Here is a 26,650-nt window from a genome sequence, read left to right on the forward strand (position 1 = left end):
ATTAATTACCGCCGTTAACGCAATAAATTTGATAGCCCTACTTTAAGCCAAAACTACTCTGGATGAATGTAAGACATTATGTCTGTAACATTAAATACAATTAGAGAACGAGTTAAATAAAAGAATATATTTATTAAAAAAAGGCATGTCCGATATTTTTTTGCCGATTCCAATAAATGACGTGATTTAGTTAAGTTGCTACAGTATCATTTACTGAAAGCTCAACAAATACACTAGATGGCAATATTTAGTCACAATATACAAAGTCACATTTATCCTTTAAGAATTACAAGTCTTTCTATCCGTGGATCCCTCTTACGGAAAGAATGTTAATAATTTAAATGCCATCTTGAGGATTTATTGTCATAATAAACAAATACAGTACTTATATACTGTATGTTGAATGTATATATTCGTCCGAGTTTTATTCATCTTTTTCTTAATGCATTGCCAAAATATATATGAACGGAAAAAATTATCGGGAATGATTGGAATTGAATCGGGAGCACAAAAAAAAAACGCAATCGGATCGGGAAATATCGGGATCGGCAAATACTCCAACTAAAACGATCGGGATCGGATCGGGAGCAAAAAAACATGATCGGAACAACCCTAACACAAACTGTACCCACTGTTTAGTGATCTGTACCCACAGATCACTAAACAGTTTAGTCATTTGTGGGTATATGTTACTACATTGTACCAAAAGATGTCTAAACGGTGGATACAGTTTAGTAATCTGAGGGTACAGATTTCTAAACAGTGGGTTCCACTGATCTGTGGATACTGTACTCACGGTTTAGTAATCTGTAACCACAGTTTAGTCATCTATGGGTGCAGTTTAGTAATCTATACCCACAGATTACTAAACAGTTTAATAAACTGTTTAATAATACCCACAGATTGAATTGAATTGAATTTTATGGTCATTGTCATCATCATCATCATCATCAATCAAAGATCATAAGGAAAGAAAGAGAAAAGAAAAAAGAAAAGAAGGAAATCATCAGTTTGTTTATCCAAACAAGATGAAGATAGACATGACAAGGGAGACGGAAAAGCAGAAGTTTATCGGATTACTAAACAGTTTAATAATCTGTGGGTACAGATCACTAAAATGTGGGCACAGTTTAGTAATCTGGGGGCACATGGGTACAGTTTACTAATTTCCCCACAGTTACACAAAACTGTACCCACAGATTAGTGATCTGTGCCCACATCTGTGGGTATAGATTACTAAACTGTACCCACAGATGACCCCAATTTAGTCATCTGTGTGTGTAGATTACTAAACTGTACCCACAGATGACTAAACTGTGGGTACAGATGACTAAACCGTGTGTACAGTTTGGTCATCTCTGAGTACAGATGACTGTACCCACAATACACAATGGAAGATGAATTTGGTAGGTGTACAGTCATATAACTATCTGGATAAACATGTTAAAAACTCATTTTTCCTAAAAATGACCTGAAGGTGTATAGTGCCCGGTGAATCTGACCTGTTATTTGTCTTTTGAGGAGTGTTTGGGTCGGTACCAGGCGCCAGTGCTCGCCTCCTCGACTCAGGAGATGAGGAATTACACTTGATTCGTCGGATCAAAAGGTGAGCAGGACCGTTTTTTATTAGGGCCAAGGTCAGTTCAAAGCAGAAAAATGAGCTCATGATAGTTATTAGTGTAGAAATACATTGATTTTTTAATCCTCTTTTTGTGGCAGGGAATTAACAACCCTCTCACTTCAAATGAATTGGACATCTACCCCGTCAATGGCAGTCCATGTGTTGCGGCGCATCAATGGCATGCATTTGTCATTTGTCCTCTATTGTTGTTTATTTCATGTTTTATGGATTTGATGACTGTGTCTTGAACACTTTACTGGCGCATGATGCAGTTATGCAGACAGAAACGAGTAAGAGTTTCACAATTACATTATGTAACTCTGTAAACTGTAAGTATTAGTCATATGACAACAGTAGCTGCAGTGCTCCACCAAAATTGGTTAAAGGTCATTTAGCACAAAAAGAAATTGTACATAAGATGCATTGTCGATTTTGTCAGGTGTGCCTTATAGTCCAAAAAATACGGTCATCAAATCGGATTTTGTATTGATGACTGTTTAAAGGAGACCATTGGCATCATTTAGCTTCCTAAAAAAATAGTTTTATTTATTTATTTTTATTTTGGGGGCCTTTAACAAATACAAAGTGGCCAGACCATGAATTTAAATAATTGTATAAACTACTCCATGCAAATTTATGTTTGTTGTACTGTTTAAAAGTCATTATAATAATTTGTAAAGAATTTAGATTGTACATAATTATCATTATTATTATTGGGCAGCACAGGAGCAGGCCTTGAGCACCAGAGTGCAGGCTGTGCAAAGAGGGCCCTGAAACAGTCCAGCACATAACAACAGGGTGTAATATACTGGCAGAAAAACAATACAGTACATGGAACGTCATAGCCAAGTAGTATACAGAGGTGGGTAGAAAAGCCAAAAATTTTATTCAAGTAAGAGTAGCTTTACTTCAAAATAATATTACTCAAGTAAAATTAGTCATCCAAAAAATGTACTCAAGTACAAGTAAAAAAATATTTTCTCAGAAGAATACTCAAGTAATGAGTAACATTGTGAGTGACTGCTTATGCTGTTTGACTTTCTTTTAATCAGCTCAGTTATACTAGTACCGTAATTTCCGGACTACAAGCCGCTACTTTTTCCCCCTCATTTTGGATCCTGCGGCATGTGCAATGATGCTGCCAATTTGTGCATTTTCCTGACGGCCGCCCGGGGCGCTCGAGCATGGAATGTGGGAGTGAGACACTTGGAATATAAGTGTCGAGGAAGACGCTAGTTTGCACTATTAGTGGTGGTTTAACTTTGTAAGTTGTGCATGAATAGAGGTGGCGGACACTCGTGTTTGTGAATGAGTAGAATTGGCAGATCTGCATCATGGAAAACGATCGAAAAAAGTAAATTGGCCATCCGAGTTGTATGGGAAGTTTTGATGACTCGCGGCGAGAGATCGTTTGCCAAGACTCGCCTCATGCGAAGAGCAGCTATTGCACAGGTATGCGGGGGGAGCCTGGCAGCGTGAAAGAAGTCCGCCATCACCAACGGGTTTCGAGGGCCTGGTCTGCTGCGTGACGAGGACGGCGGCAAAGGCTCAAGAGTGAATTTGCCTCATTATGGGAGACATTGAAGGCGACAGCGTAGAAGAGACTGAGTAGGTGCGTGGCGAAGTGTATCTGAGCGTCTTCATATCCGACACTGAGGGTGAAGACTTCCATGGTTTGAGTGCACAGGAGGAAGATGAAGATGGCTAACAAAGACTTTTATGTTTTTAATAACCATCCCAATTACTGCTGTACCGCCGTGCTGATGCTATGTAACTTCCATGCCGCTGCTATATAACTGCTGTGTTTGCTGGCACTGTTTGGAACGAAAAGTGAAGGTGTGTTATTAAAATTTTGAAAACTGTATTTCTTTGTCAATCTCTCATGTTACTAAGTGGGCACACGCGGCTTATAGGCAGGAAAGGCTTATGTATGTACAAAATGTTTTTTCCTTTAAAAATGTACTGGGTGAGGCTTGTAATCAGGGGCACCCAATAGTCCAAAAATTACGGTATATATGAACTGTTATTATTAGACTGTCCTATAACCTATTACATAACCACTTTAAGCCAAAGAAATAATATATATATTCTGTCGAGAGAAAAAAAAATCTACAGAAATGAAGCATTATTCGTCCAAAAAGCATGAGTGCTTTCTGTGAAAGAAATTGTATTCATGCTTATAAAACACATAACTGCTGTGATACTATAGTCATTTGTTAGACTATTCATCCAGGTTTTTGTGTTGTATTTCTTTGAACATAATACATAGAGGTTCTGTTGACTGTCTTATCAGATTTGATCTCCCTTTCGGTGCCAGCCACGGCCAGGTTCTCAAGGTTGTAAGTCACGATGTTTTTCTGTGGAAAACCACCAGAATTGATACTTAAGTTTCACTTTCGTTTTCATAGGTATTGTTTCACAGTAAGCATCCTTAGATAACGCCCCTTCAACAGTATAAATGTCCAGCCTCTATTGTACTTCTTTGTACTTCTGGGTGATCACAGCTCCTAGCAGAATCACATCATTTTGTACCCTTGATATATAATGTTTATAAAGTCTTCGAAGCAGGCAATCTTTGGTTGGTCTGATTCATTTCTCATCGGGCTATCGAGTTGACACTTGTTTTGGAGTTCAAAGTTGAATTTCCCCGACACCCTCCAGTGGAGAAAACATATTTCCTTTTATAAAACTAAAAAGGATCATATCTCTGGTTTTCCGTGCTCAATCGGTGTCAGATAAAAACTGGGAGGGAGATTAAAATCTGCACTTTCGAGTCATGTTGACAGCGGCGCTTTGTGTCAAATACTTAACTTTTTACGGTGCTTTAAAGACGTCATGTGCTTGAACAGGCCGGCGTGATCATAGAACAGCAAACTTGAGTCTGATTCGTATAATAGTGATGTGATTATTGTTGTGACATCTCATTGGTGAAACTGCTAGAGGCACAGTTGGCATCTCTGGCAAGAAAAAAAAGTAAAAATCTAATATGTGGATTAAAGAGAAAAAAATGTAACGACTAGTGTACCCCAAAAGTAGTGGAGTAAGAGTAGCGTTCCTTCTTCACAAATCTACTCGAGTAAAAGGAAAAATTATAGCTTTGTAAAACTACTCTTAGAAGTACCACATTGGCCCAAATATACGACGGTGTTTTTTTGCATTGAAATAAGACTGAAAAAGAGGGGGTCGTCTTATATTCACGGTCTAGACGTTATACCCATTCACTAGATGGCGCCAGATATCATTGAAGCGATGTTCTGTCATGACAGATCTCAGCTACTCTCAAGTTTAACCAGTTTGCATAATTTTATTGCAATGTTTTTCCTTATTCAGATTTGTTTCAAGACTACACTTGCAGTTAGACCTCTTTGATGGTTAATGCAGTTATTGCAATTTTGTTGTTTTATCACAATAGATTGGTTTATTTCCATTTCAAAAACCAGAAGCCATTCATTTACGAATGTGAGTGCACTTTAGTTTACATATTTAAATGTTCAGGTATTAAGATTTGAATGAGGCAAAATAACATGCTTTTTCTCTCAAATATATTGTTATAATCATTTGATTCGGATGCACTGTAATTATTTTCTGTATAAGAATTATTTTGGTGTTCAAAAAGTCTTTTTTCAAACTTGAGTCTTGAAAAAGAGGGGGTCGTCTTATAATCAGGGCCAATACGGTACTTCACTTTTAAGGAGTGTTATTGGGTGCCATAACCAGTGTTTTTCTATTTGTATTCATTTTAATTGCATTAATATAGTTTTTATTCACAAATTATTATTTTATGACTATATTTATTCATGCAAATATGGAAAAATAGTCATTAATTATTTGTAAAGAATTTTGATTTTATATATATAATTGTTATTATTACCGTGGCAGCACAGGAGCAGGCTTTGAGCACCAGAGTGCAGGCTGTGCAAAGAGGCCCCTGAAACAATCCACCACATAACAGCAGGGTTTAAGATACTAGCAGGAAAAAGTAAGAGTAGCGTTACTTCAAAATAACATTACTAAAGTAAAAGTAGTCATCCAAAAAGTGTACTCAAGTACAAGTAAAGTATTTTGTCAGAAGAATACTCAAGTAATGAGTAACGTTGTGAGTGACTGCTTACGTTGTTTGATTTTTTTAACGCTTTCGAGTCATGTTGACAACAGCGCTTTGGGTCAAACACTTAGTTTTTTATGGCGCTTTGAAGACGCTATGTGATTGAACAAGCCATTGTGACCATAGAACAGCAAGCTTGAGTCTGATTGGTATAATGGAGTCATGTAATTATTATTATGATGTCTCATTGGTGAAACTGTAGAGGGACTGTTGGCGTCTCTGGCAGGAAAAAAAGGAAAAATCTAATATGTAGATTAAAGAGAAAAAAATGTAACGACTAGTGTACCCCAAAAGTAGTGGACTAAGAGTAGCGCTTCTTCTTCACAAATCTACTCGAGTAAAAGGAAAAGGTATGGCTTTCTAAAACTACTCTTAGAAGTACATTTTTCTCAAAAAGTTACTCAAGCAAATGTAACATGTACATGTAACGCGTTACTACTCACCTCTGCCGGAATAGTGGAAAAAAACATCTGTGCAGAGTATGGACTGGAGACCCCTAGATTGCATTGGGAAACACCTCCCAAGGTGGTGGAAAATGAGATGGCCAAGATCCTGTGGGACTTCCCGATACAGGATGATAAGATGGTTGTGACCAGCCAACCGGACATTGTGATCATGGATAAGCAGCAGAGGACAGCTGTGATTGATGTAGCCATCCCCAACAATGGCAATATCAGAAAAAAGGAACATGAGAAACTAGAGAAATACCAAGGGCTCAAGGAAGAGCTAGAGAGAGCCTGGAAGGTGACAGAAACAGTGGTGCCTGTTGTCATAAGAGCACTGGGGGCCGTGTCCCCCACACTGAAGAAGTGGCTCCAGCAAATACCTGGAAAAACCTCCGACATCTCCGTCCAGAAGAGCGCAATCTTAGGAACAGCAAAGATACTGCGCAGGACCCTCAAGCTCCCAGGCCTCTGGTAGAGGACCTGAGCTTGAGATGAACAGCCACCCACCCTACAAGGAAAGATGGGGGGAGGAGGAGGAAAACGTTTTATATATACTGTATATAAATCTTGAGAACACAACAATGAAAACCTAACATTGTTACTTGGTATGTTACAATGGTTGCTTGGTTGCACACTCACCACCTGGAAAATAACAAATAGAGACATGATGTGGCATTGCATATATTTCCTGGAAACGGAAACCACAACCAGGGAGACGTGTGCATAACAGTGGCTGAGACAGGTGGAGCAACTCAGGGCTGAGGTTTCTTAAGTTTCGCTCTCCTGAAAGTGGCGACAATTTGACAGGTGAAAAACTCATGAAAGTGAAACCGATTGTGTGAGTCTGTGACTTGAGGCACCATGCAATTGACATTTGTGGTTTAATTTTTCCCTACACATTTTTTATATACTCCAGTTCGCTCGGCATTGAGTTGGGGGGGGGGGGGGGGGGGACCTGCTGTTGGCTGAGCGGAGACTTAGGGGCCGTTAACATGGTGACTCTCCGAGAAGCCGAAAAATTTCTAATTTGCATTTATATGGGTCCGTCTCTATTCGAACAATGTCACAAATACGCATGAAAACTATGTAGTAATTCTGCCAGGCCCTAGGGGGCAGTGCAGATTTACAAGGCGACAGCGAATGATGCACCTTGAGCCCACCAAGCTCCTCAGCCCGGAAAAAAATATGCCCGCCCACTTGAACAATGGCATTTTTCTTTTGTTCAAAAAGGAACAAAAATGGAAACATTTAACATATTTAATTTAAAAATATTAAAACAGGCGGCACGTTGGCTGAGTGGTTAGCACGTCTGCCTCACAGTTCTGAGATCAAGGGTTCAATCCCGGGCTTCGGCCTTCCTGTGTGGAGTTTGCATGTTCTCCCCGTGCCTGCGTGGGTTTCCTCCCACATCCCAAAAACATGCATGGTAGGGTGATTGAACACTCTAAATTGTCCATAGGTGTGAGTGTGTGCGTGAATGGTTGTGTGTCTCCTTGTGCCCTGCGATTGGCTGGCAACCAATTCAGGGTGTCCCCTGCCTACTGCCCGAAGTTAGCTGGGATAGGCTCCAGCACCTCCGCGACCCTCGTGAGGAATAAGCGGCATGGAAAATGAATGAATGAATGAATATTAAAACAGTAAATTAAAGCCGACATTCCGCCATATTTACTGTTTTTAATTTCTCGTAGCACCGCTGCGTATGCCCAATGTGACGTGTACGAGTGCTGACGTTATCGGCGCGGTCTCGCACCGTGGGAGCCTTTAATATGCATGCAGAGCAAGCCCCCTTCAATCCCCCGCAATCGAATTCTTTCACTTTGGAGGCAGGATTCAGAATTTTTTGTCTTCGCCTTCAGTCTTCACCGACACCATATGCGCACGACGCCATTCCGCTACTCAGTCATTGCGTCTTTGTGTCGCAGAGTCGCCATGTAAACTGCCCCTTAATGTGCAAGGAAAGCTCTCATGCTCATCTCTGTGTAATCTGCAACGGGAGGACCACCAATGGGCACCGAATTGAAACATATTATTGCGACGTATGTTTTAAGTGTCCAAGGTCAATGAGTGGATACACCATCACCTCATCACAGCTCATTCATATCAAGCGAGCCGGCGGAGAGCCAGATGTACTCATCAAAAGAGCCAGATATGGCTCGCAATACATAGGTTCCCAATCCCTGTTCTGGACGCTAAGCCCCCCCAATCCTTAAAATCTAGTGACGTCCCTGGAGGTGACAAAAACAATTTCCTGACATTGCATTTGCACATTCATTCCTTTATTTCTCCTTTATTTCAGGGTTAAAAGTGAGCAAAAAGACCATACATATCACAAACCAGTCTTGAAGTCAAGGAATCGTAGTCTAAGCTTTGAAAAGCATCTCCACAATAGATCAAAATTGAAATGTAGATGTATTTATTCATTTAATTTTGGCATTCCTGCCAAACATACATAACCTTACCGCCTAATAACCTTCTGAGTAGTGACTTTTTTCCCAAGAATAGGGTGCATCTGAAGAAAAAAAAAATTGCTCCTAGCCCCCCATTTCCAAATGGAGTGGCCTTCTCCTGATTTGTTATCAGGCAGTGTTGAGCCTGCTGAGGGCGTCCTCCACAATGTCGAGATCGTGTCGCAGATCCTCCACCAGCGTTCGGATGCTGCCGCTATCCTCCAGCACGTCTACGCTCTGCGTGTACGCGTTATAGCGCACAGAGAATGGCCGACGGATGCTTTTGGCGAACTCCCTGCGCGCATAAACGACATATACAGAGGGGCAAATAAGTATTTAGTCAACCACCAATTGTGCAAGTTCTCCTACTTGAAAAGATTAGAGAGGCCTGTAATTGTCAACATTGGTAAACCTCAACCATGAGTGAGAGAATGTGGGAAAAAAAACAGAAAACCACATTGTTTGATTTTTAAAGAATTTATTTCCAAATTAGAGTGCAAAATAAGTATTTGGTCACCTACAAACAAGCAATATTTCTGGCTGTCAAAGAGGTCTAACTTCTTCTAAAGAGGTCTAACGAGGCTCCACTCGTTACCTGTATTAATGGCACCTGTTTTAACTCATTATCTGTATAAAAGACACCCGTCCACAACCTCAGTCAGTCACACTCCAAACTCCACTATAGCCAAGACATAAGAGCTGTCGAAGGACACCAGAGACAAAGTTGTAGACCTGCACCAGGCTGGGAAGACAATCTGCAATGGGTAAAACTCTTGGTGTAAAGAAATCAACTGTGGGAGCAATTAATAGAAAATGGAAGACATACAAGACCACTGATAATCTCCCTCGATCTGGGGCTCCATGCAAGATCTCACCCCGTAGCGTCAAAATGATAACAAGAACGATGAGCAAAAATCCCAGAGCCACACGGGGGGACCTAGGGAATGACCTACAGAGAGCTGGGACCACAGTAACAAAGGCTACTATTAGTAACACAATGCGCCGCCAGGGACTCAACACCTGCACTGCCAGACGTGTCCCCCTGCTGAAGCCAGTACACGTCCAGGCCCGTCTGCGGTTCGCTAGAGAGCATTTGGATGATCCAGAAGAAGACTGGGAGAATGCGTTATGGTCAGATGAAACCAAAATATAACTTTTTGGTAGAAACACAGGTTCTCGTGTTTGGAGGAGAAAGAATACTGAATTGCATCAGAAGAACACCATACCCACTATAAAGCATGGGGTGGAAACATCACGCTTTGGGGCTGTTTTTCTGCAAAGGGACCAGGACGACTGATCTGTGTAAAGGAAAGAATGAATGGGGCCATGTATTGAGAGATTTTGGGTGAAAATCTCCTTCCATCAGCAAGGCCATTGAAGATGAGACGTGGCTGGGTCTTTCAGCATGACAATGATCCCAAACAAACAGCCAGGGCAACAAAGGAGCGGCTTCGTAAGAAGCATTTCAAGGTCCTGGAGTGGCCTAGCCAGTCTCCAGATCTCAACCCCATAGAAAATCTGTGGAGGGAGTTGAAAGTCTGTGTTGCCCAACTATAGCCCCAAAACATCACTGCTCTAAAGGAGATCTGCATGGAGGAAAATACCAACAACAGAGTGTGAAAAGCTTGTGAAGAGTTACGGAAAACGTTTGGCCTCTGTTATTGCCAACAAAGGGTACATAACAAAGTATTGAGATGAACTTTTGGTATTGACCAAATACTTATTTTCCACCATGATTTGCAAATAAATTCTTTAAAAATCAAACAATGCGATTTTCAGTTTTTTTCCCCCCACATTCTGTCTCTAATGGTTGAGGTTTACCAAGTTAACAATTACAGGCCTATCTAATATTTTCAAGTGGGAGAACTTGCACAGTTAGTGGTTGACTAAATACTTATTTGCCACACTGTATTATATAAATAAAAGGGAAAACTTGGATAACCATTAAAATCAAGTTAAGGACAAAAAGTATCCTTTTTAGAGCATTTAGTTTTTTTTTGTCTGACCTCATTTTGGTTTTGGCATCGTCGAAGGCGTCGGCCACGAAGTAAACGTTTTGGAAGGCGGTGATGACACACTCCTCGTTGCACGTCACACGAGGATCGAAGGGGAGCAACTTGGCCTCGCCTGACAATGCGTGCTGACAAAAGCACATGTTTCAAGTGCGACAAAAAAGATTTTGCTCAGTTCGTATTCAGTCCAATCCACCAAAAATAGAAGGAAAATATACAAACACAAAGGTAAGAAAAATACACAAAATTATTGTGCACAATGGTTTTGGCACATTCTTTTTGAATCACCCTGTATAATGAATTATGACCAAAAACTGCAGGTAAAAAGTATAAATTCAAAATAGCCAATTAATAAAATTACATTAAAAAAAGTTGAATAAATTGTACACAAAAAAATACTAAAGAAAATAAAACATTTATAAAAATAAAAAAAAAATACATAAAAATAAATTTCTATAACGAATAAACAATCAAGACTCGTTATTTTGATAATATAAATAATTACAAATACATAATATAAAAATAAACCTAACCATAACCCTACAAAGACTATTAACTTACTGTATATGTATTAATATGAAATAAAACATTTTGAATTTAAACAAAACCAATAGTGAAAAAAACTAAGTAAACAAAATAGAATAATAATTGTAAGTCCATAACCGATAATAGGTGTATTCAACTTCTTTTGTTGCCATTGACAATGACAGACGTCCAATAATGTGGCTCTTATAAACTAAATTAAACGCTTAAAATGAGTTTGTCCCGAGTAGACTTCCAAACCATTTGAACTGAGAGGGCTGACAGCAAATGAACCGTTCCGGCTGCCAGTTCTCCCAGTTCAAATGGATTGGACGTCTATGGCTCTTAACGGCAGCCAATGCGTTAATACGTCATAATAAATCAAATGAGTATATCACTAGTTGACGTCAAATTCGTTTGAAGTGGGAGGGTTGCAGCGAATAAACAAACGTTAGCAAGTGCGTTAAAAAGAAACAACTTTTTTTTATTGAAATCACTCATTCCCAAAATTTTTTTTTTCATTCATTTGTCCCGTCCCCGTAATTTTGCAGCGATTTAATGTGTGTGGACATCCATCGCCGTCATTGGCAGCTAATGAACGAATATGAATTGGACTAACTACCTTGAGCTCGCCAGCGGATGAGAGCAGTCCGGCCCCGTAGGCGCGAAGTCTTCCGTCCTGCTTGCAAAGTCCAAACTCCACCGTGAAGAAGTAACACTGAAAGACAACGTCGTCATCAAAAGTCACCGGCGGCGGGCGAACCATCGAGAGCGTTACCGTGGCCAGCTTGCGTACAGCGTCGGCGGCGGCGCCCAGCGACGCCAGGCCCAGTTCTTGCGAGAACTGCGCAAAGCCCGGTTCGGCCAGGAGTGGCACGTGGCCCAGCAGCTCGTGGCACGTGTCTCTGCGTGATTAAACAATGAAGACAAAAACAAATGTGATGCCAAAAATCACAATGTCAAAATTAAAGACAAAACCAAAAACCACAATAATACCAAAGACTAACATGACAAATGACAAAAACAATAGAAAAATAGCAAACAAAAATGACGACAAAAGTGACAACCAGTGTTGTTTTTGGCAGCCATTTTAATTTCCATCTTCCATCTACCGTACTGGCCTGAATATAAGACGGCCCTGATTAGAAGACGACCCCCTCTTTTTCAAGACTCAAGTTTGAAAAAGACTTTTCGAACACCAAATTATTTTTTATACAGAAAATAATTACAGTACATCTGAAATAAATGATTATAACAATATATTTGAGAGAAAAAGCATGTTATTTTGCCTCATTCAGATCTTAATATCTGAACATTTAAATATGTAAACTAAAGTGCAATCACATTCGTAAATGAATGGCTTCTGGTTTTTGAAATGTAAATAAACCAATCTATTGTGATAAAACAACAAAATTGCCATAACTGCATTAACCATCAAAGTGAGGTCTAATTGTAACTGCAGTCTTGAAACAAATCCGAATATGGAAAAAAAAATGCAATAAAATGATGCAAACTGGTTAAACTTGAGAGTAGCTGAGATCTGTCATGACAGAATATTGCTTCAATTATATCTGGCGCCATCTAGCGTCGTGAATGGGTATAACGTCTAGATCGCGAATATAACACGACCCCCACTTTTTCAGTCTTATTTCAATGCAAAAAACACCATCTTATATTCGGGCAAATACGGTATTTTGGCCAAAAACACTTATTCCTCTTAGCCATATTTTAGACACTACAAAATGTGTTCGTTTTCGTCGATGAGTATTCAAAATGTTTTTGGTTCGAGTCCATAAATAAATCAATAAAATGGTTTCCAACATTTTCAAATAAATAAGCTAATGCTAATGCTAACGAGAGTGCTATGCTAAAGCTACGAGTTACACTTAGTGTGTGATGATCCGTCAGTAAAGATCTTTAAAGTCTAAAGCAACATTGCATATTTTGTCTTGCCAGGATGAAAAAAAATCTTACCATGTGTTTCAAAACAAACAAGCCAAGTGACAAGACCAAAACACTGCTACTATGCAGGCTACACTACACGTACTATAAGCAAATATCTAGTGCTGCAACGATTAACTCAAGTATTCGATTAGGATAAAAGATTCGAATTAAATTTATTGCTTCAAGTATTCGTTTAATTAAAGTGGCATATGGCAATGTTTTGTTTTGAAAGTGTTTGCATTTAGTTTTATTGATTAGGGTGGATACACTGCCCTCTGGTCTGCCTCATTTTACATGGCTAAATCCAACTGCTCCATGTTAAGATCAACGTAAGCTAAGTTTTTGTTTGAGCTAACGTGTTTTAATGCATTCATAATTTAGTTTGTAGGTATATTTAGTTGAATTACAGGAACATGTGTCTGAACCATTTGTTAAGAGCATTGTAAAAAAAAAAATTTTTTTTTTTAAAGTTAGCATTTTATAGCATTTAAGCTAGTGGACAAAGCTAGTGCGATGTCAGTTAGCCAATTGTTCTTTTGTTGACATAGATCCTCATTCAAATTTTCTTTTAATACCGTTTGAGGCTCAGCTCAGGTATTTTAATTTTTTTCATGTTCCTTATCAGATTACTCAATTATTTGAACTAACTAGTTCATCGATTAATCGACTACTAAAATAATCGATAGCTGCAGCCCTACAAAAATCACGCATTGAGAACATATGAGAGAAATGATGTCGCATTTTTGTCTTGTTGTCGTTTCGTCAGACTAAAACTGGCATTCGTTTCGTTTTGTTTTAGTCCCCTAAAACACGTTTTAGCTCGTCACGTCAATGTCATGAAAAGATTGTTCAGTATAGTAGTAGTAGTATATCTAATGGACTGCTGTGCTAAGCTGTGACCAGCCCTTGCACATAGGCAGAAGGCTTCTACATTCACTTTGAAGGCAACATGCACATTGGCCCAAAACCAATAATGAAAAACCAGTTTCGATATAATCATTTTAAAATGCTGTTTTTGGACAATATTATCAGCTTCCAGATAATATCATAAAACTCAAATGCCACTGTATTTCTGACCTATGACCCCTATAGGTGTCACCTACTGGTAGAGGTATTTACAACAATGAAAAACAAAGAGGACAAAAGGAGCAACCAAAATGGCAACAAAAACAGAACTGACAACAATAATGGTAGTACACAAACTGCAAAAAAACGAACAATCACGATGAAAAAAAATGACAACAGCCAAAATGACAAGACGACATCAACAAAAATGATTGACAATGTCCGGTACATGTCAAAACAATATTGAGGAAAATTTTGCAAAAACGTTACTTTTCCTAAAATGCTAAAATTGAATCCATCCATATTTCTCGAAACATCAATGACACTTGTCTGTCGCTAACAAACTGACATGCTGCAAATTTTCCAAAACATTCAAGACAACTGGAAATCTTGGCCAACCTTTATATGCAAATAATTTATATGTCAATATTTCTCCAGTTTTGTCAAAGATCAAAGGCAATTTACCGAACAAAGTCTTTGTTTTTAATCAACGTCAAAGACACACGGACCAATTGGGAGCATGTTTGGACTCACGGTTCCGGTGTGTAGAACGGGTCAGAACTGTGTCGGACGTACTGTGTGCAGTGGAACACTCGGAACGCCAAACCTACACACAAAAATAAATAAATCCTCAAAGATGTGAAAAAAAAAATGTTACGAGCAAGACACTAACCTGCCAGAAAGTCCCGGGGCGACAAATAGCCTGACACAGGACGGATGCTGAAACCCGAACGTTCTGAATAAAAATAAATTAAAATCAGTCACCATATTTGAAGCTATAGTTGCAAAAAGGTATTTTTGATGTCTGAAATAAATCAATTGTCACACAAAAAATGTATCTTTGTTGAAAGTGATGTTTTTTATGTCTGTAAAAATAGGGTTGAGAGTAAATTGCATTTGATGCTTACAAAATATTTGCGACTCAAAACGGTCTTTGATGTCTAAAAACTTTTTAAAATCCAAATGTCATATATTTGTTATATTAACATACAGTAGTTGTAAAATATAAATTGAATAACATTATACACACATATTTTTTAAATTTGACATTTTTTGCATGAACATATATTACATACATATTAATAATTTACTTTTTTTTTTTACTTTGTGTTTTACATACATTCAAATTACTCTGTCAGCCTTCCCACTTCTAATGGATTGGACGTCTATCCATCTTCTTAAAATCTTTAAATTAAACGTAAATATACGAAAATATTTCATAGATGCAAATTGAGTAGAATTTATTAATGACCTTTTCTCTTTTAAATGACTTTGAATTGGAATTTTACCTTTAAGGAAGCGTGAGACGTCCTCCAGCTGGGGGATGTTGTCCTCCTTGTAGTTGCAGTGTTCGACCAGCAGAGGGAGGTTTTTCAGGAACTCCTTGCAGGCGTGGCTCGGGTAAAGCGCGTTGAGTTCCCGAAACACCCGAGCCCACGTTTGAATCTCCTCGGCCGTGTAGTCCACGCGGGGGATAGGGTCGCCGCTGCGGTTTAGTCGCACCAAATATTTAGGGGGGGGGGGGTAATTTTTTAAAAAATTATATATATATGGCGGAAAACACTCAAGTTCAGCTCTGAGAACCCCAATTTAGCCAACTTTCAAAATTGTGCGATATGTTCATGTGATACATCATTGGAAAGCTTAAAATCTAAATTTTCTGGGGGAAGAAAAATTTTGAACAGGAGGGCAAAACCCTATCTGGAGGTGAGCGCACGCGAGAGCAGAATTACAGACGCCATGACTTTGACGACATATTATCGCCTACTTACCTTGTTTCGATCTAAAAACTCCATGTAACATGTACCACTGAGTGTCAAGACACAGCTATGAATGGCCACAGCTGGATTTTTGGGGGGATTTAATGGGTGAAACATGGTAATATAACAAGGGTCGCGATGCAGAAATCGCAGACATCAAGGAGTGGTCGAGATTTTCTTCATCATATATTCACCTTTTTAAAGTTTTTTTCCAAGTTTTTCTTTGTTTGGATAAATTATTTATCATCTAACATATCGAAAAAATGCGAATTAAGCGATAGTTATGAGGTAAATATCCGTCACTTTTTTACAGACACCATTTTTTAATTACCTTCGTTTTATGGCTGGGTTGAAACAAAAGCGGTTGCGCGACGTCTGTAAACGGGGTTTTCAGGGTAAAACTGACAAATTAAAAATAGTTTGGGGGCTTAATGCGCCAGTATTCTGCATAGCAATAGACATATTGGTCTATCAAACACAACAGTTGGTTTGGCTTAAAATACAGCAGTTTCTTTTAAAGAGGGATGCAAGAGCAGAAACTGCTTTTTCAGCCTTGTCTGTGTTGTCAGGGGTTTCCTCCATAGAAAACACAGACAAGGCTGAAAAAGCAGTTTCTGCTCTTGTACTCCTCTTTAAAATAAACTGCTGTATTTTAAGCCAATCTCACTAGAACAGCACCAAACCAAAGTTCCAGCATCATCACCTTGTTAAGAGTCAAGAATCTGCATTGAACAAGGTGCCAAGAGTCAAGAATCTGCCTTGAACAAGGTGATGATGCTGGAACTTTGGTTTGGTGCTCTTCCAGAGAGATTTAGAAAGATGACAGTCTGAAGAAAACATCTAAATTCCCTCAGTCCTTGATGATATGGGGCTGCATGTCAGGCAAAGGCACTAGGGAGAGAGCTGTAGTTAAATCTTCAATAAATGCACAAGTTTACATTGAAATTTTAGAAAGCTTTCTTATCCCTTCAATTGAAAATATGTTTGTCATTTTCCAAGTTGACAAAGCATCATGCCATAGAGTACGGCCCGCGGGCCTGATATGGCCCGCCTCCACATTTGGTCTGGCCAATACCAGAGCGCATTTTGAAAAAAAAAAATTTCTCAATAGTGTTATTTATTTCCTGGCCTTTTTCTGTGAAGAACTCAAGTGAGGGCTATTTAGTTATTATCTATTTAATTAATAGTGTTATTATTATTCATAATTATTATATTATATTATATTATATTATATTATATTATATTATATTATATTTTAATTTTATTTACTTTTGTTCCGTGAAGAATCAAGAAAGGGTTATAAATTTAGCTTCTGAAAAGCCATAAATTTTTACATTTCGACGCTCCTGGAATCATCACACTTTTTCTGTTACAAACTGACCCCGGCCCCTAATCAGAGAAGGGAAAAGTTATGTGGCCCTCACAGGAAAAAGTTTTGGGACCCCTGCCATAGAGCTAAAACTGTTAAAGCATTCCTTGGAGAAAGACTCATCCAGTCAATGTCATGGGCTGCAAATAGCCCAGATCTCAACCCTATTGAAAACCTGTGGAGAAATAAAAAATAAAAAAAAATAGTGCATAGCAAGGCTCCGACCTGCAAGGATGATCTGGCAACTGAAATCAAAGAGAGTTGGCACCAAATTGATGAATAATACTCATCAAGTCCATGCCTCAGAGACTCCAAGGTGTCATAAAAGCCAGAGGTGGTGCTACTAAATACAAGAGATGTGTTTTGATTGTTATTTCTTTGTTTGTTTCTCATGATTCCATATTTTTTTCCTCAGAATGGAGTGATTCCATATATATTTCCCTGAACTTGCTCTATAGAAGTAACATTTACTGACCACCACAATGTTATTTATTCACTTCTGTTAGTGTTTCGGAATGCTAAAGAATTTATTATTTTTTCAACCTTTTTATCAGAGTTGTTCTGCCTGATAAAATGTCTGGGGGAGTGCTCGTCCGAGACTGGTGATTCCATACTTTTTGCTAGGGGTTGTACGTGCTACATGGAGATTTTGGATTGAAACAATGTAAGTAAGCGATAATATCTCGTTAAAATCATGGCGTCTTTAATTATGCTCTATCATGCTATCACCTCCAGTTAGGGTTTTGCTGTATTTATTTACTTTTTTAAAAATGCTCTCCTGTTCAAATTTTTTCTTCCCCCAGAAAATTGAGATTTTAAGCTTTCAAATGACTTACATATCGGATAATTTTGAAATGTGGCAAAATTGGGGGTCTCAGAGCAGAACTTCAAGTCACCTGAGTGGTTTCCGCCATATATTTTTCTATGACAAAAAAAAAAAAAAAGTTCCCACTTACTGTTTGTAGCTTCGCGCCAAATCCGCAAAGTAGTTACGTCGTTTGCGGTAAATCTTGTCTTGAAATCCCTGAAAATAATTATATTTTTTTCTTTTTAGGTCTTCATAAGATGATTCGATACGATTTTTGGGGTGAGGGGCTTACAAACCGGATGGTCGGCGTCCAAGTCGGATCCGTACATCAGAACCTGGCTGCAAAGATCCAGATCGGAAATTTTCTTGGGGAACCACGGAACGGGCAGCTCGTCTGAAAAAAAATGCTTAAATGACTTTTTTTTTTTAAGTCATTGGCTGCCATAGATGTCCAATTATATAATTAAATTCTTCAAATGAGTTTGTCACTAGAAGTCGTCCAATCCATTTGAAGTTGGAAGATGGCTGCGAATGAACATTCGTTCAAATGGATTGCACGTCTACTAGAGACGAACTCAACTACATTCACAGAGATGGGTGAAAATAGCCACATGATTGGACGTCTACCATCGTCAATGACACTGAAGGTGTTCTGTTGCACTTGCCATTTCTCTGGGATGGATAACCGGAGTTGGAGTACAAGGCGCACCTTCAATGACTTGCCTATTTTAAAACCGTTTTCATGTATAGGGTGCACTGCAGGTGCAGTAGTAGTAGTAGTAGTAGTGGGTGGCATTGCATTATAGATCCACAAGATGGAGCTGAGCTAAATTGATGCAATGATTTACCAATATTGATCCATATACAAGGCACATCGGATTATGAGGCGCACTGTCGGCTTTTCAGAAAATTTCAAGCTTTCAGGTGTGCATTATAGTGCGGGAAATACAGTAATCATGAAGGCTCATTATGTATTTGTAGCCAACTTTGTCATTTTGATAGTAGGTTAATAAAGCCAAGATAGATACATACAGCCTGTGTTGCCTTCAATATAAGGCTTTTATTTTTTTGCAGCTCCAGACATATTTGTTTTTTGGCTCCAATATGGCTCTTTCAACAATTTGGGTTGCCGACCCCTGCTCTAGTGCAACCCACCCCCAATAATCGAATTATAAGAGCAACCACCCCCCCACTCAAATCATCAAGTTCAAATCTTAAAAAAATGAAAAATCCCCCCGACCCAAAAAAAACTTTTTTTTTTGGTAAAAAACTTGTTTTCTAAAACTGAAATTTTAAACACGAGCTCTTATTGAAAACGGTATTTTTTTATTTTATTTTTACTATTAGTTTATAAACTAGTGATTGGGGGGTTGTAGAAGAAACAAATTGTGCATGACGCTTACGTTTATTTTACGTGTAGCCATGGCGCCAGCTGCTGGCAAACCTGGCGTCCAGCAACTGATATTTATTTATTTATTTATTTATGATTATTTTGTAACATTTATTAAAAAAACAAGGTTTTGATAAATTTTGTATTCTTCCTCAGTGTTTAAAATATAATAGAATAATACAATTTATAAAAAATATTTGACTGTCGTTTAAATTTTTCATTTTAATTATTTTTTTATCACCAAGCAAATGTGTATTTTTTTGTATTTACCTACCTACCTATTTACCCCCCACCTACCTACCTACCTAGCCAGCTATCCACCCCCCCACCTACCTGCCCATCTACTACCTACCTACCTACCTACCTACTCAAATAGAAAAAAGAATAAATTCAAAACTTTAAAAAATTCAAAACTCTTCAACATGTTGACCGCCATTCATGAGGTTAAGACGACGGAATGATCGCTGCTAGCCACTAAAAATGGATTGGACATCTATCTCCGTCAATGGCATCAATACACGATCCTTGTGCCATGCTGGTTAATCAAAGATAAAATATCTTGTGAGGCGCGACGGGAACATCGCGCTCATCTGAAAGCGTCTTAGGTGGTAAGCTTCATCCGGCCAAAAACACTTAAAGTAATGGAGGAAGCTCCCCATTAAGCTAAAGTCTTCACTTCCAATATGGACTTATTGACACAATTTGGATTTTACTCCTAACATTCACAGTAGTACTCCCCAATTATTTTCCCCTTTTTTGACCCATAAAAATGGCGCATTCATTTCCAATTGCAAAAACGTACGACTTGTCATCAGTGTTGTTAATAACGGCGTTATTTTTTTCAGTAGTGGGTAATCTAATTAATTACTTTTCTCATCTTGGAAACGCCGTTACCGTTACTGAGGACGGAAAGGCATGCGTTACTATGCGTTACTATGTACATAGATATAACTAGATGCAAAATGACAGACATGGCACTAAATGAGTTAGTAGACAGCCGCCATCTTAAAGCAGTAGAGTTTTTAGGACGGCTCTGTTGTAGAGAACCTTCCTAGCGAACCTAAGTAACTTTTTATCTAAAATACTTCTAAATCGGCAAAATCTTGACTTTAATCTATCTTTAAATGATTAAACAGTTTTAAATTTTCATATGTCGAAAGTAGAGAGAAGGGAACTAATGCAATAATGGGAGCAATTTTAACAACTTTTAACAGTTGATTCAGGGTAAAGGGTAAATTAGGGTAAAGAATCGGGCTCGGGCCAATTGTACCAAAAACCTTCACAAAAAACTTCACATAGTGTGGCCAATGTCTCTTTTGTTTTTTTGAGGAAAAAAAAAAAAAAGTAATTATCACCAATTACTTTGCCAAGTAACTAAATACTCTTACATTCAGGTAAATGAGTTACTAACGCAATTACTTTTTGGGAGAAGTAGTTTGTAACTATAATTAATTACTTTTTTTCAGTAAGATTAACAACACTGCTTGTCATATACAGTTTTGTCTGATTCACATCTTTCACAAAATTCACAAAATCAAGGCGCATAATAGTTATCAGCCAGAAGATGGCAACAACGCACGGTTCAGCCAAAATTTGACAAAAACGTCCCATTTATTTTAAAAGGCCCCATTCATTTCCAATTGCACATTCAACTCCATAAAATATTTCAAATTACTATGACTGATTTTCAACTTGGACCTCCATTTGCATCCATCATTACCCCCCCCCCCCCCACACACACACACAAAAAAAAGACGTCCTGAAATTGCCCAAAAATAAACAGGAGGTGACCCCAGATCCACAGGAAGCAACAAATAAACAGTGGCCTGAAATACCGTATTGGCCCGAATATAAGACGGCCCTGATTATAAGACGACCCCCTCTTTTTCAAGACTGAAGTTTGAAAAAAAGAATTTTTGAACACCAAATTAATTTTTATACAGAAAATGATTACAGTACATCCGAAACAAATGATTACAAGTTACAACAATATATTTGAGAGAAAAACATGTTATTTTTCCTCATTGAAATCTTAATATCTGAACATTTAAATATGTAAACTAAAGTGCAATCACGTTCGTAAATGAATGGCTTCTGGTTTTTGAAATGTAAATAAACCAATCTATTGTGATAACACAACAAAATTGCAATAAGTGCAATAACCATCAAAGTGAAGTCTAACTGTAACTGTAATCTAGGAACAAATCTGAATAAGGAAAAACATTGCAATAAAATAATACAAACTGGTTAAACTTGGGAGTAGCTGAGATCTGTCATGACAGAACATCGCTTCAATGATATCTGGCGCCATCTAGCATCGTGAATGGGGAGAGTAGCTGAGATCTGTCATGACAGAACATCGCTTCAATGATATTTGGCCTCCATCTAGCGTCGTGAATGGGTATAATGTCCAGACCGCGAATATAAGACGACCCCCTCTTTTTCAGTCTTATTTCAATGCAAAATACACCGTCTTATATTCGGGCCAATACCGTAGATTAAAATCAACACGAAATGCCCCAAAATGTAAAGGAAGTGACCCAAAAATCATCGGCTAGTACCCTAAAATCGACAAGGACATGACCTAAAATTGACGATAGGCATCCAATTCATTCATACTTAGAGGAATAACAGCGAGTGCTCAGTTTTTAATGCCATTGACAGCGCTGATGTCCAACCCATTTTGATCTCAACAAGTTTTTGTCTGATTCACCAAATTTGCTTATCAAGAAAAGGCAAAAAATGTACAGTTCTGCCAAAATGTTGGCAAATTTTTGTCCGATTCACTGAATTCACATATCCCCAAAAAAAAAAAAAAAAAAAAAAAAAAAAGGCATAAACATTTTCCATCCATTTTTAATGGTAGATTCAATTCAACCCTTAAAAATCTCCATTGGTGGTCATCATTTTTCACCCTTAAAACTTCCTTGAATTGCTCCAAAACTAGCAGAAAGTGACCCAAAATGTACAGAAAGTGACCTAAAATTGACCACGCCAGACAACCAAGTCATTCAAACTGGGAGAACTGGCTGTGAAGGCTCATCTTTCAGTGCCATTGGCGGCACTAGACGTCCAATACATTTTGATCTCAATTTTTGTTGTTGTCCAATCCATAGAATTCACAAATCAAAAAAAATTGGGCAAAAAATGTACGGTTCTGTTAAAATTTGACATAAACTTCCAATTCATTTTCAAAGGCCCCATTCATTTCCAATGGCACATTCAACTCCACAAAACATTTCAAATTACTCCTATTGATTTTCAACTTGGACCTCCATTTGCGTTCATTCCTCAAATTGCCCAAAAATAAACAGGAGGTGATCCCAAATCCACAGGAAGCGACTAATTAACAAAAAGTGACCTGAAAATACCCTAAAATCAACAGGAAATGCCCCAAAATGTAAAGGAAGTGACCCAAAATCATTAGGAAGTGATCCATAAGTACCCTAAAATTGACAAGGACGTGACTTAAAGTTGAAAACGATAGACATCCAATTCATTCAAACTGAGAGGAATGACTGTGAATGCTTATTTTTCAATGCCATTGACAGCGCTAGATGTCCAACCCATTTTGATCTCATAAAAAAAAAAAAAAAAAAAAAAAAAAATCGGCAAAAAAAATTCCCATCTATTTTTAATGATCCAATTAATTTCCAAAGGTAAATTCAATTCAACCCTTTAAAAAAAAAAAACTCCATTGGTGGTAATCATTTCTGACCCTTAAACCGTCATTGAAATGCTCCAAAATTAACAGAAATTGACCCAAAATGTACAGAAAGTGACCTAAAATTGATAACGATTGACAACCAAACTGGAAGGACTGGACAGACTGTGAAAACTCATCTTTAAGTGCCACTGATGGCGCTAGACGTCTAATCCATTTTGATCTCAAAAATTTTTTGTCCGATCCACCGAATTCACACAACAACCAAATTTTGGCAAAAAAATGCACGGTTCCGCCAAAATTTGACAAAAACTTCCCATTAATTTTCAATAGCTCCATTCATTTTCAATGGCACATTCAACTCCACAAAACATTTCAATTTACTCCTGCTGATTTTCTACTTGGACCTCCATTTGCGATCATTATTTTTGACCAGAAAAAAAGTCCTCAAGTTGCCCAAAAAATAAACAGGAAGTGACCCGAAAATACCCTAAACTCGACAAGGACCCAACCTAAAATTAACTCATTGCCTTCCATTGACAACAGTAGACATCCAATTCATTAAGACTGTGAGGACTTAGTTGTGAATGTGCATCTTCCAGTGCCATTGACAGCGTGAGATCAAAATTTTACAAAAACTTCCCATTCATTTTCAATGGCCCCATTCATTTCCAATAGCAAATTCAACCCCTAAAACGTCCTTGAATGAATCTAAAAGTAACAAGAAGTTCCCCAAAATGTACAGGAACGGAGACCTACCGTCATTGTTACGGCTCGGCGACGTTATCTGGACCACATTGGTGTGCTGCGACAAAAGACGTGTCAACTCTCGGAGCTGCCGGTGATCACCGTCGCAGTTGACAAAGATCTCAAAGTCGGAATTCCTGCGCTTGGACCTGCGTGACTCGATGTGGACCAGATTGACGTGTTGTTCCTGGAAAGTCCGGAGAGCCTTGACCAGACCGCCTACCTCGTTCTTGAGGGAGAAGAGGATGGTGGCGCCGGATTTGCTGGACTTTCCGTCAACGTTCATCTAAGGACCACCGATAAAAACGTGTTTTTTTTTCGCAATCGTAAATTTGCTGCCATCCTCCCATTTCAAATGGATCAGAAATCTATCTCCGTCAATGGCAGTCAAAGGGTTAAGCAAAGACACATTGTTCTAACGGAATCTTTTTTTGTTTTGTTTTGTTTTAAATAAAGTGATAAATGAATTTGAATTGCAATCTTATTTAAATTTGAAAATATTCATTTTAAAAAATCTAAAGGAGTTAAAGATCATTTGAATAAATGCATGCATGTAACTTTTACCATTTTTTTTAAGTCATTTGTTTTACTTACAGTCTTGTTGTCGTAAAGCTTGCAGGCAGAAGATTTGGACAATCCGCTGGCTTGACTTGCCACTCGTCTCACTGATGAACAACACTCAGGACGAACCAAGCGCTTGTTTTCTTGCGCGGGGGGCGGAGTTTAATCATCGTTCAGACACAAGAAGGTGTGGCCTGAGGCTAGGATTGAAATCATGTGTGCCATGACTCTGACAGGCTTGACATTTTAGTTGGAAATGTGCATTGAAATTGAAAGTAAAACAAACAAACAAAAAAATTCATTTACTAGTATATAGGGGTGTAACGGTACACAAAAATGTCGGTTTGGTACGTACCTCGGTTTTGAGGTTACGCTTCGGTTCATTTTCGGTACAGTAAGAAAACAAAATGCAAAATATAAATGTGCTAGTTGTTTATTACACACCTTTGTGCTTTCAACAATAGGAACATTAGCCTATACAAAGCTAGAATTCTGCTCAAAAAGTAGCGGATATTTAAAGATAATCAAAAAACAATTTGCCTTTCAGACCCCGCATATTGGTCAGGTTTCTTTCTGAAAGAAAGAAGAAAAAAGAAGTCCTGTGCTACAGAGAAAAGCAATCCCAATGACAAAGATTTTAAAATGTATTTTACAAATGAAATGCCTCAATGAATCTTTTTTTTTCTTATGAATGGTTTTCAAAAGCTTTATTGGTGGATTTTCTCAAGTTAAAGGGCCACACAGAAATTAACAAATTGTGTAAGCAGGATCTGTGTATTATTCTTATTATTTAATTACAGGTGTTTTAGCTCATTTCAATTTATTTTATTTAAATGGGCTATTATTTATCTTATTATGTGTTTATATTTTACAAATGTGATGAAGTATTCATTTATATTGTATATTTTATGTTGTATAACTTCAGTTCCTATGTGAATATTAGTTCCTACTTGTTTGTTGTGGTAGGAGGGTTTTGTATTGAACACCGGGCCGTGTTGGTTATTATTATAGCAGAGACAAACAAAGACACAAACAACAAAGACAAGTCAACTGTGCCCCGACCTACCACTCAAGAGATCTGATGGACTCAAAAAGTGGGTTACGATTGCATATTAGTCTGAAAATCGACCGGATCCACCGTATTTTTACACGAGTGACTTCCGGTCTGCCCGATCCTAGCTATCGGTAGTAGTATTGACGCAGGAGGGTTGCGTCTCGCGTCAAATAATAAACTCTGCCGTTCTTTTCGCGTGCGTCGTCTTGAGCCGCTTCTGGGACGCGTCTAACATGCGGCCGCACTGCGACTGGTGTGCATTGGATGATTGACTTTAACGCCCGTGTTTCACTGCGTTCTCACGGCGGCCACGTTGTCGCGCCGTTGACGTTTCTGGGTTATACTGTCGTGTTGGTCCTCATAATAGTAGAGAAGATGGTGTAAATACAATCTACAAAAAGAAACTGTAACCCGATCGACTCACAGCCTCAAAAAGTAAGGGTTACATTACGTCAGAAATTCAATCGGTACGCCTCCGTTCCGAACCGAGCACCACGTACCGAAACGGTTCAATACAAATACATGTACTGTTACACCCTTACTAGTATATATATACACTAGTATATCCATATATGTACAGGAGCAGAAGTATTTGCACCTCTCTTGATTTCGCAGGTTCACCCACTTAGAAAAAAGGTAGAGGTTTTAAATTTCATTCATGGATGCATTTCCACTTATAGAGACATAATTAAAAAAATCCGGAACTCACATTGTATGATTTTCAATAATTTATTTGCACTTTAATGGGGTTCATATGTATTTGTACCCCTGAGAAAAGCAGTGCCAATATTTAGTGCAGAAGCCTTTGTTTGCAATTAGAGAGGTTAGACGCTTTCTGTATTTCTTCCCCAGGTTTTAGCAAATGGAACAAGGATTTTGGCCCATTCCTCCACACAAATCTTCTCTAGATCTGTCAGGTTTTAGGGCTGTTGTTGAGAAGGCAAGGCAAGGCAAGGCAAATTTATTTATATAGCACAATTTCGGCTCCAACCAAAGATTTTCTATTGGATTATGGTCTGAAGACCGGCTAGGGCACTCCAGAACCTTGATATGCACCCCTTGGTCAGCTTGGCTGTGTGCTCCGGATCATTGTCATGTTAGAAGTTCCAGCCACGACCCATCTTCAAGTCTCTGA

The 26,650-nt window shown here is 38.4% G+C and overlaps 1 protein-coding gene across 1 annotated transcript; it reads right to left on the reverse strand.

Annotated features, from left to right (window-relative positions):
* Positions 1–8,468: 8,468 nt before the first annotated feature.
* LOC130917693 (tryptophan 5-hydroxylase-like) lies at positions 8,469–24,617 on the reverse strand. Its single transcript, XM_057839372.1, has 11 exons — positions 24,495–24,617; positions 23,913–24,186; positions 18,396–18,493; positions 18,248–18,315; positions 15,452–15,648; positions 14,836–14,898; positions 14,697–14,769; positions 11,932–12,058; positions 11,776–11,871; positions 10,626–10,759; positions 8,469–8,914 (listed from the first exon to the last, which is right to left on the reverse strand). The coding sequence occupies exons 2-11, from the start codon at positions 24,184–24,186 to the stop codon at positions 8,749–8,751; spliced, it is 1,296 nt and encodes a 431-aa protein (XP_057695355.1). The 5' UTR covers positions 24,495–24,617; the 3' UTR covers positions 8,469–8,748.
* Between the last annotated feature and the right edge of the window lie 2,033 nt (positions 24,618–26,650).

This window comes from Corythoichthys intestinalis, chromosome 1 (assembly GCF_030265065.1).
Source record: "Corythoichthys intestinalis isolate RoL2023-P3 chromosome 1, ASM3026506v1, whole genome shotgun sequence".
In the NCBI taxonomy this organism is placed as follows: domain Eukaryota; kingdom Metazoa; phylum Chordata; class Actinopteri; order Syngnathiformes; family Syngnathidae; genus Corythoichthys; species Corythoichthys intestinalis.

What these genes read in the sequence shown, in the direction of transcription:
- LOC130917693 (XM_057839372.1), bottom strand. Translation starts at nt 24,186, where the DNA reads ATGAACGTTGACGGAAAGTCCAGCAAATCCGGCGCCACCATCCTCTTC. An exon ending in TTGGCGCGAAGCTACAAACA is followed by an intron (nt 15,649 to 18,247) that starts GTAAGTGGGAAC and finishes ACTAAACCGCAG; the next exon opens with CGGCGACCCTATCCCCCGCG. An exon ending in GATGCCAAAACCAAAATGAG is followed by an intron (nt 8,915 to 10,625) that starts GTCAGACAAAAA and finishes TTATGCGCGCAG; the next exon opens with GGAGTTCGCCAAAAGCATCC.